This window comes from Gracilinanus agilis, chromosome 1 (genome assembly GCF_016433145.1).
Source record: "Gracilinanus agilis isolate LMUSP501 chromosome 1, AgileGrace, whole genome shotgun sequence".
Taxonomy (NCBI): domain Eukaryota; kingdom Metazoa; phylum Chordata; class Mammalia; order Didelphimorphia; family Didelphidae; genus Gracilinanus; species Gracilinanus agilis.
Window position 1 is genome coordinate 726737879 of NC_058130.1, and position 10566 is coordinate 726748444.

General features: G+C 57.7%; 1 protein-coding gene across 1 annotated transcript; it reads left to right on the forward strand.

Annotated features, from left to right (window-relative positions):
* The first annotated feature begins 208 nt into the window (after positions 1-208).
* Positions 209-7027, forward strand: MIDN (midnolin). Its single transcript, XM_044658600.1, has 4 exons — positions 209-697; positions 1273-1456; positions 2386-2640; positions 4630-7027. The coding sequence occupies exons 1-4, from the start codon at positions 251-253 to the stop codon at positions 4899-4901; spliced, it is 1158 nt and encodes a 385-aa protein (XP_044514535.1). The 5' UTR covers positions 209-250; the 3' UTR covers positions 4902-7027.
* Positions 7028-10566: the final 3539 nt, after the last annotated feature.

Consider the following 10566-nt stretch of genomic DNA (forward strand, 5'->3'; position numbering starts at 1 on the left):
TGGGCCGTCGTCCTTCCGGGCTGGACTTTGGCTCTTGGGCCTCCCCATGGCTGGGCCGGTGGTTCTCTTCCTCGTGGGTGGGCCTGGGGGCACGGGGCACGGGGCACGGGCCTGGGAGTGGCAGAGCCTCGGCCTTGGGGAAGTGCAGGGAGGGCCCTGCCCTGGAGAAGGGCCCTGCGCTGGAGAAGGGTCCATGGGGCAGCAGGCTCCGTCCTCCTCCCTCGGCCTCTCCATTGGACCGATTGGGAAAATGAGAAGCTGGGCGGCGGGGAACGGGCAGACAGTGTGGTGCTCACCGGCCTCTCCTTCCTTCTCCACACAGGTCAGTGACTTCCTCTCGGGCCGCTCGCCGCTCACTTTGGCCCTCCGAGTGGGCGACCACATGATGTTCGTGCAGCTCCAGTTAGCGGCCCAGCAGGCAGCGGCGGGTGCCCAGCTCCAGCATAGACAGCACCTGGTGGCTGGACGCGGGGATCCGGGGGCCACTGCCGGCGGCCCCTCCCCCTGCCGATCGTCCGGCCTCGCCGCCACCGCCCGCGTCCCCGTGCCCGCCTGCCCACCCAGCCCCTCATCCACCTCCAGCACGCCCGCCTATTTCAGCCCTGCCCACCCCTCGCCCGTCACAGCCGGCGTGTTCCGGTCCCACGGCGCCAGCACACAGACGGTTAATGGTGGCACAGTCTCCTCCTGTTCTGAGGTGATTCTGGGCCCCTCCCCAGGCTGAGCTCAGACTCCAGCACCCGTCTGGGGGAGGCCCCGGCCTCTGTCCAGGCCGGCTGCACTGGGCACCTCTCTTGGGATAGAGAGCTGAGAGGGGCCTCCCAGATTGTTTGGCAGATGGGGCAGCTGAGAGACAGAGAAGGGAATGACCCCAGAGCACGCAGCTCTTAAGTGGGAGAGCCGGGATTCGAATACAGTCCTCTGTGCAGCTGGTGCTCTTCCTACTGGACTAGCCTGGCTCTGGCTCCCTCTTACTTCCCCTTCTGTCTGTCCCCTTCCCACTCTCCCCAGACTGTACTGCTTGGTCATTCCCCGGCTCCATAAAGACAGCCGGTGGTGCTGGGAAGATTACTGGTCTTGGGGGGTCCGCATCCCAGCTTTAGTTATTTGCTGGCTGGATGACTCTGGAGAGCACTTCGGAGCCTCCATGGCCCCGTCTCTAAAATGGGCACCACCCGGTCATTTGGAGAGAAAGGCCGGGGATCTGGGAGCTGGAACAAGTGGGTCCTGGGGGCGTCCTTGTGCCCGGCTCACCGCCTTCTCTCCCGGCAGGTGGATTGTGCCTCTCATAGCAGCAGCACCAGCCCTTCCTCCTCTTCGTCCGCCTCTTCTTCCTTGGGCTCCAGCTCCCCACCCAGCTGCAGCCCGGCCCCCAGCACTCGCTCCCGGAAACCTGGTGCCGTCATCGAGAGCTTCGTGAACCATGCTCCAGGAGTCTTCTCAGGGACCTTCTCTGGTGAGGCCCGGCTGGCACTCAGCGTCCTGGGGCCCACTGGGAGGGCCCCCTGAGCCCAGAACATCAGGGCTGGGAGGGATCTTAGAACACAGAATGTCAGAGCTGGGGGGACCCTTAGAACAGAGAATGTCAGAGCTGGGAGGGAGCTTAGAACAGAGAATGTCAGAGCTGGAAGAGTCCTTAGAACAGAGAATGTCAGAGCTGGGAGAGAGCTTAGAACAGAGGATGTCAGGGCTGGGAGAGTCCTTAGAACAGAGAATGTCAGGGCTGGGAGAGTCCTTGGAACAGAGAATGTCAGAGCTGGGGGAGACCTTGGAACAGAGAATGTCAGAGCTGGGGGAGACCTTAGAACAGAGAATGTCAGAGCTGGGGGAGTCCTTAGAACAGAGAATGTCAGAGCTGGGAGAGTCCTTAGGACAGAGAATGTCAGAGCTGGGAGAGTCCTTGGAACAGAGAATGTCAGAGCTGGGAGGGAGCTTGGAACAGAGAATGTCAGAGCTGGGAGGGAGCTTGGAACAGAGAATGTCAGAGCTGGGAGGGAGCTTAGAACAGAGAATGTCAGAGCTGGGAGGGAGCTTGGAACAGAGAATGTCAGAGCTGGGAGGGAGCTTAGAACACAGGATGTCAGAGGTGGGAGGGAGCTTAGAACACAGGATGTCAGAGGTGGGGGGGGCCTTAGAACAGGGAATATCCGAGCTGGGGTTCTCTGTGAGGCCCTGGGTGCCCACATAGCCACTCTGGCAGGATGAGGTTTTCTCTGTCCCTGGCTGAGTCTATCTTGATCTGAGCTGCAGAATTGTCTTTCCCTTCTCCTCCTTGCTCTGGTTACTCCCGCAGAGGGGCCTCTGGGGGCTCTGACAGCCCTGTGGCTTCCCCAGCACCAGGGAAAGACCTTGTCCGACCCAAGGCATCTCTCCCATCTTCCGCAGGCACGTTGCATCCAAACTGCCAGGACAGCAGCGGCCGCCCACGGCGGGACATTGGCACCATCCTGCAGATCCTTAACGACCTCCTGAGTGCCACCCGGCACTACCAGGGCATGCCCCAGTCCCTGGCCCAGCTCCGATGCCAGACGCAGTGCTCGCCCTCCCCCGAGCTCACCACCAAAGCTACCTCGTGCGAGAAGCTGACAGCTCCGCTGCACTCCGTGGTCCAGAGTCAGATCCGAATGTGCAAGCCCACTGGTGAGTACCTGCTTGGGCCAGGGCCAGAGGAGGGAGCCCGGGGGCTTGGCTGAGAGCGCTGGGCACCTTTCTGGGCATACCTGAGCGCACAGCCATCACACGTGCGCACACACACACACACGCACGCACGCACGCACGCACGCACCCCCTTCCAAGAAGCAAGCTGAGACCAGGGGCTCACCCTTCCCAGCTGGGCTGCCCACGGCTCCTCTAAGGCCTCTCTGTCTGTCTGAAGAGGCCGGAGCAGAGCAGCTGGCCTCTGAGGGAGGGGTCAGTGCCCCCAGCATTCAAGGCTTCTGTCCTCCCCCTCAGCCCCTGCCCCAAAGGGGTTAACGCGAGGAGGTTCCTGCAGCCAGATGGCCCCGGTGTAAGGAAGCAGCCTTTTTATGAATGGCTGTCCCTGCCATCCCCTTCCCCCATCTGCTCCGTTTTCTTTTCTTTTCCCCCCAGCCCCAATCACAGTGGGGAACCCGGAGCACATTCAGAGTGGGGTGGGGGGCCCAGAATTCATCTGCATCTATTAATTTCTAGCGCTGGGTGCAAGGAGAGGGGGCTGCGGAGGGGTGTCGGTGTCTGGCAGGGGTGACGGAGGAGAGGCCGATGCCAGCCCCCTCCCCCCACCTTCCCCAGGCCAGACAAAGGTCCCATTGAGGGGGGCAGGGGGTGGAGGCAGCGGGGGAGGGGAAGTCAGAGGGGGCCTGGATTAAAAGGAGGAAGAGGGACAATCTGCCCTTTCTCTGAGACAGGATGTGTTCTGCACAGGGAAGAATTAAGGGGATCCCTCCTCCCTTCCTTCCCCGGCTCAGAGGAGGCCAGGAGCTTCCTTAGATTCCCCCAGGTCTGAGCTGCGAGGCCCTTAGAGGGAGGGAGCGCGGTGTTCTAGGTCAGACTTCTCACCCAACGCCCACCAACCCAACTGCATATTCTGTGGAACCCCAACCACGGCGGCAGGCTGGGTCTCCTCTAAGCTGCCCCAGCTCCGCCATCACGGAGTCTGGGTTCAAATCCTCCTCCGAGGTTCTCTGTGTCCTTCCCTTCCCTACGCCTTCGTTTCCTCATGGGCCAAATGAAGGGTTTGGACCCGAGGCTCTGACTCTAAAATCCTGTCGGGGCGAGGGCAGAGGACGCCTCGTCCCCTGGTTTCCCAGCCTGGAGGCTCCTCCTGCTCACACCCGCTCTCCCACCAAGCTGCTCCTCCTGGGGCCACCCACGTCCCATGGAGTTATTGGAAAGGGCACGCCAAGGCCACATTCCTTCCTTCCCAAACCCCTTCCTTTCTGCCTTGGAGGGAGAAGGGCCTCGAGGGGCCATGGACTTGCCCAGGGTCACACAGCTAGGAAGTATCCGAAGTCACATTTGAACCCAGGACTTCCTGAGTCTGGGTCTGGCGCTCCATCCACAGAGCCGCCTCACTGCCCCAGCGGCTCTTCTTTTTGATTCAACGCTTATTTTATTGTTTGTATTTATATATTCATTTTTAATGAATTAATTTAATGAATGAGTTAATTTAAATTTAAAATTAATTTACATGTTTATGATTATATTATATTATTAAGTGCCTACTGTGTGCAGGGCAGGTTCTCAGATTCTGGTGGGGTCTTCCTACGGACCACTTGCTACCCTCAGAGGGCTTTTCATTCCCCCCAGCTCGGTTTGGGGACCCCAGCCATTCCCTGCCAGCCTGAGCAGATGCATTCTGCCTCCCCAACCCCGAGGCCAAGGTCCTCTCCTCAGGCCTCCCTGGGGTCAGTCCCAGGCCCCGGGAGCTCCAGCCCTCCCTCTAGCCATCTGGTTTTTTTTGGAGCTCGAGCCGCTCTCGGGGGACAGCCCGGGTGCTCAGCCCCCTTCCCAGCTCAGGGGTCTAGAGGGGTCGGGACCCCCCACAAGCGGGGCTCGCTTTACAGGATTAGAGAAGCCCCTCTGGGGCCCCCCAAGAAGAGGTGGCCTCTCCGGCGTGGCCGACCTTCACGCAGGACCCTTGCTTTCCAGGTGACCGCCTGCGGCAGACAGAGAACCGCGCCACACGCTGTAAGGTGGAACGCCTGCAGCTGCTCCTGCAGCAGAAGCGCCTCCGGCGAAAGGCCCGGCGGGATGCGCGCGGCCCCTACCACTGGCTGTCGGGCCGCAAGGCGGGCCGGGCCACCAGCAGCAGCAGCAGCAGCGGGGGCAGCGACGCGGGCGGCCTGGACCTCGACTTTGAGGACTCACTCTGGAAGCCCGAGGTCAAGGCGGACCTCAAGTCGGAGTTCGTGGTGGCCTAGGGCCTGCCCCAGCGGCACTGCCCCCCCCCGGCCCGCCCCCCAACCCCCGGTAGTGTCCCCTCGATTTCTCAGGGGCGGGGGATGGGGACAGCAGGCCGGAGGGCCGAGGGGGTCCGAGCCTTCGTCTCCGCTTCTCTCTCCCCGACAGACTGTGGCCGGCCCCCCGGCCGGCCGCCCCTCTTTCCCGTGCCCCCCCAGCCCCGGGGCTGCCCCTTCCCCTCTCTCCTTCTCCATATGTAGCATTGTGCCAGATGGTTTGAGTGAGCTAAGCAAAGACTCCACCAGCAGCCCACCCCGCTTGCCCCGACCCTGCCCCATTCAGGTCCAAGTTGACAATACCTAACTGAACAGACTCATAGTGCACTTTACAGATTTGGGGAGGGGGTGGGGGGCTTCCTCCCCACAGCTCCAGCCCCCACTCCAGGCCAGTGCAGCAGCCCACCAGGTTTAAACAAAGCGGAACAAAAAGCCGAGCCACGCCGGCGAGACATCCGGGGGCCGCCCGCCCGGGTGCCCCACCTTCGCCGCTGCGTGCTTGGGGTTTGGCGTTTTGCTCTGTTTTGAAGCTGGAGATTCTGGCCCTCGGGACTGACTCCTTTCTGGGAGGGATTTTTCGTTCTCTCCCCCGTCCCCCTCGGACCTCCTCCTCCTCCGGGGTACTGCCCACTCGAGGCGGGTGGGAGGGGGCCGCACGGGCCCGCCGGGGGCCGGGGCTCCCTCCTACTCCTCCCAGAGGGAGAGGATAAGAAGGGAGGACAGAGGGGTTCCTTCCCCTCCTGCCTCAGCCTTTCTCCCCTGTGCCTCCTGCCTTGACCCTTCGTGTCCGGCCCTTCTCGCCCCCTCCCTGTTTTCTGACCCCCCTGCCTGGGCTGGGGTATTTATAGAGTAAATTGACTGTCTGACTGAGCCAGTTTCAGATCTGAGCCTCTCTCCTCAGGCCCTGGGAGAGAAGGAGTGGGGAGGAAGGAGAGCCTCTGTCCCCTCCTCCTCTTGCTCACCTGATCTGTGTTTTGGGGGGAGCCTGCTATTTGCCCCTTCCCCCTGGGGAGGGACAGGGGGACCAGCTGCCCAAGGGGAGACACCCCTGACCCAAGTTGGGGAGGGGCATGGCCTTGTAGCATTAACCCCATTTGGGGGAGGGGACAGGCCCCTCCTGGCCTTGCCCCCAACTTTTCTCCCTGCACCCTCTGTTTCTTTCCAGCCTGGCCGGCCCCTCTGGGGCCCACTCAGAGCCCTCTCCCCTCTTGAGCTCGCTGCTGCCGCCCTAGTGGCCACACATCCCCCACTGCGGGGCAAATAGATGCCAGGGCTGGGGGCATGGGGGTGTGGTGGGAGGCTTCTCTTCCCCCCCCCCCCCCAAGCTCCCTCCCCATGGGGCCATTTCAATGGATTTTATTTTATTAAATCACATGTTTCTTTTTTACGGAGATGGACTGAGCTGTCTGGGCCCTGCCCCGCTGCCCCCTTCTGTCCTTCCCTCCATAGCCCGCCCCCCACTTTTACCATCTGTGTCCCCCCATCCCACTCCCTTCACCTCATGCCCCTTATGTCCCCATCAGTAGGGAAAGCCAGGACCTCACTGATCGTCCCAACCTAGAGAGCCCCCCTCCCCTGGTCTTGTGACGACACCTCATGTCCAGATGTGAGCATCCGTGTTCCTGTAGCTTTGTAATTATTTTGGGGGGGTGGGGGGGAGACTCGAGGCTTAATATTTTTCCAAAGTGAGAAAAAAAGTCAAAACTCGAGCCGTGTGGGGTGGTTTTTTTTTTCTCTTTTTTTAAGATTTGGATTTCTATTTAAATGTCCGCCGTTTGTTTTGTTTTTGTTTGAATTCCTTTGATGCCTGCTCCACAAACCTCCCTGTCCTGGCAAGGTGTTCCTGGAGGGGGGGACAGGAGCAGGCACACACCATGCCACCGGTCTCCTGCCCGGGAGGGCTCGGGGCTCACGAGCAGAGCATTATTTCCCAGTGTTCCCCAGTGGGTTTGGGCATAGCCTTTGGCCCCCCACCATTCTCCCCTCACCCTGCACTCCCTTTGTCCACGTTACCTGTGTGAGAACCAGACAGTGCGAGGAGAAAACCACCCACCGTGATTTTAAAATAATAAACAGACCATGAAACACGAGCCTCTGTGATCTCAACTGGCCACGGCCTGGGCTTGGGGTTTGGGGGGCCCGGACTTCTGGGGCAGAGCGGGCTTCAACCCGTTGGAAGATGGCAGACAGGGCTCAAGAAGGATGAAGCCCGATGAGGGATGCCTGTGTGGGAGTGCCGTCCCCCGGCTTCCCCACTCCTCTCGCCAGTTCCCAGCCGCCCTCCAAGCGCCTGGCTGGGCTTTAGGCTGGCTTCCCCAGGTGTGGGCGACACCACCTGCCACCACTTGCCCCGCTTCTGTATAGTGAGCCTGAAGAGGCCAGACCTCCCTGAGAGCCCCGGGCGGCCCCCAGCCTCATGGGGATGTGAATGGAAGGGCTGGGAGAGCCCCAGTGTGTGCTGAGCCCCAGAGTGTCACCCCACACTGGCATTCACCACAAAAGGTCCGAACCAGGAGAGTTCTTAGAACCCAGAATGTTAGAGCTGGGGGGAAGCTTAGAACCCAGAATGTTAGAGCTGGGGGGACCCCTAGAACAAAGGATATCAGAGCTGGGAGAGAGCTTAGAACAGGGAAAGTCAGAGCTGGGGGCACTGTGGGAAGAGTATGTGTCTGGGCGGGTGGAGAAGCATCTTGTTCCCCGTTTAATGCCTCCGAAGTAGCCTCGTAGGGAAGGAGTGGAGGCCTGATCCCCATTCTGGGGAGATGGAGGCCCCTCCAGGAGCTCCCAGGCTTCGGGATGGCTGGCCTCGATGGCGTTTTAGGGTTTCTTGCTTTTCTGCCCCCGCTCTCCTGTTTAGGGGAGGAAGCTGTGGCCCAAGCAGAGGAGTGTCTACGATCCAGAACAGAAGCAGAACAGCACCACCAGGTAGTCGGGGTCCCTCCGGCTTCTTCGGCCCTAGAATGAGGCTCCGGCCAGATGTTGGGCCCCAGAGAAAGGCCAGGTGTCCTCCCTTCCAAGGGTTCTCACACTTTCTCTGCCTGGCGGGGTTAGGGGGGGCCCCAGGCCAGGTGTCCTGCCTGCCCCGTGTGGGTGTCGGGGGCCAACCTTGCTCGGAAGGCTCTCGGCCCACAGGGCTGGGGTCAGGCCACCGGAAGTGGCGGACAGGGGAGCCTCCACACTGAGGCCTCCCTCACACCTCCTTCCTTCCTGGTACAAGGCAGGAAATGTCAGCAGCTGTGGAAGGGGTGGAGGAAAGGACTGGGAGAACTCAGACTAAGGTGCTGGGGAGACTTGAGAGGAAGAACAAGGCTCTAGACTTTGGTTTTCCCTATCTGTGAATCAATCTTTTTTTTTTTTTTTTAACTCACCTTCTGTCTTAGAATCAATACTAAGTACTGATTCCAAGGCAGAAGAGCAGTAAGGGTTAGGTGATGGGGGTTGCGTGACTTGTCCAGGGTCACACAGCTGGGAAGTGTCTGAGGCCAAACTTGGACCCACTCCAGAATGGGATTCTCTATCCCAGTGATGGGAAGCTTGGTGTGTCAAAATTCGCCAAAAAAACCCAGCATAACTCGGGTGGTGTGTCACTTCAAGAAAAAAACCGTAATTTTGCAATATTTATAGTTTAAAAAACAAAAATGTATAATTGTAATATAGAACTATTTAATAAACCAAAATAGGTAAATTAATATAGGTAGAATTGTCATCTGTGTTGCAGAGAGTCTACACTACACTACAGCAAATGTTACATACTTCTCTGTATGCGGCCGCATGTCACTGAAAATGGCTACGCGTGCCACAGGTTTGCCATCACTGCTCTATCCACTGAGCGACCCAGCTGCCCTTCCAATTGTCTTTCAGACATCTGAATATCTTGATGTCCAATGGACGTCCTACACTCATGATCTTTCCCCCTAAACCCTCCCCTCCTCCCCCCTTCTGTATTATTGTAGGGGGCAACACCATCTTTCCCACCCAGGAGTCCTCCTGGACCCCTCGCTCTCACCCATCACGTCAGTCACTGCCAAGGCCCATGAATTTCAGCTCCTTCTTCCTTCCATGAGGGCCCTCCTCACTCCATTCCTGTGGGGATGACTGTGCTGGAGGGCCCCAGAAGGGAAGGGAGCCCCTACTCAGGTCTCCCCCTCTCCAATCCATCCTTCATTTAGCCACCAAAGTGATTGCCCTGCACCAGCTCCCTCTCACCTCCAGAATCAGATACAAAATCTTCTCTTTGGCATTCAAAGCCCTCCATGATTTAGCTCACCTCCCTCTTTATTCAATGTATTTAATTTACCGTAATTATTATTAAATACCATTAGCAAAATAGATCTATTTTTTATAACTTCCCAGACCTCAGGTTAGGCACCACAGATTTGATGGTCTTTTACATTCAGGCTCTGACATTTCTGTTTTCCAAGGTAACTTACAGCTTTGCCTGTCTATGGTCTAAGGCTCTGCTCTGACATTCTATGCCTCAAGTCTAAGATAATTCCCAGCCTTGATACTCCGTTTCCTCAGGGGTTCTGACACTGCGAAATCAGAAAGCTCTCATAATTCGACATCCTGTATCCTAAACTCCCTCCCAGCTTGGACACTCTCTGTTCTAAGGACCCTCCCAGCTCTGACATTCTCTGTTCTAAGCTCTCTCCCAGCTCTGACATTCTCTGTTCTAAGGACTCTCCCAGCTCTGACATTCTCTGTTCTAAGCTCCCTCCCAGCTCTGACATTCCCTGTTCTAAGCTCTCTCCCAGCTCTGACATTCTCTGTTCTAAGCTCTCTCCCAGCTCTGACATTCTCTGTTCTAAGGACCCTCCCAGCTCTGACATTCTCTGTTCTAAGCTCTCTCCCAGCTCTGACATTCTCTGTTCTAAGCTCCCTCCCAGCTCTGACATTCTCTATTCTAAGGTCTCCCCCAGCTCTGACATTCTCTGTTCTAAGCTCCCTCCCAGCTCTGACATTCTATGTTCTAAGCTCCCTCCCAGCTCTGACATTCTATGTTCTAAGGACTCTCCCAGCTCTGACACTTTCTGTTCTATATTCTAAGGTCTCTTTCAAAACAACAAAAAAGTCACAAAATACTTATTTGGACCCCCTGTTAGAGAATGAGGCTTGGCTCCTAGAGAAAGGCAGATGAAGCCCAGCCTGTCCTCACAGAGTTAACAATCCAGGGAGGAACAGGTACCAGGGAGGTCAGGGGGCAGGACAGGACAGGACAAGCCCTATCTATTTGCATGCCTGGGACTCTCCCACTGGGCAAACTGTCAATTCCTTTGTGTTATAGACTTTTTTTTTAACCCCTACTTTTTATTGTGGAATAGATACTAAGTATGGGTTCCAAGGCCGAAGAGCTTCAGGGACCAGGCTGGGGGCTGACCAAGTCACACTGCTAGGGAGTGTCTGAGGCCAGACTTGAACCTCAGTCCTCCTCTCCACTGAGTCACCTAATTGCTTCTCCAAAGTAGAATTTGAATCCAAGTTCCCTTATTCTGATTCCAGGGCTCTATCCATTGAACTTCGAGGTACATGGTACAGTAGAATGTTTCTTTGAAGGCCAGCACCGTGATTGGGTTTTCTTTTTCTTCCTTCCTTCCTTCCTTCCTTCCTTCCTTCCTTCCTTCCTTCCTTC

Coding starts and splice junctions, on each gene's coding strand:
- MIDN (XM_044658600.1), top strand. CDS start 251: ATGAGAAGCTGGGCGGCGGGGAACGGGCAGACAGTGTGGTGCTCACCG. Junction 698..1,272: donor CAGTCTCCTCCTGTTCTGAG/GTGATTCTGGGC, acceptor CTCTCCCGGCAG/GTGGATTGTGCCTCTCATAG. Junction 2,641..4,629: donor CCGAATGTGCAAGCCCACTG/GTGAGTACCTGC, acceptor CTTGCTTTCCAG/GTGACCGCCTGCGGCAGACA.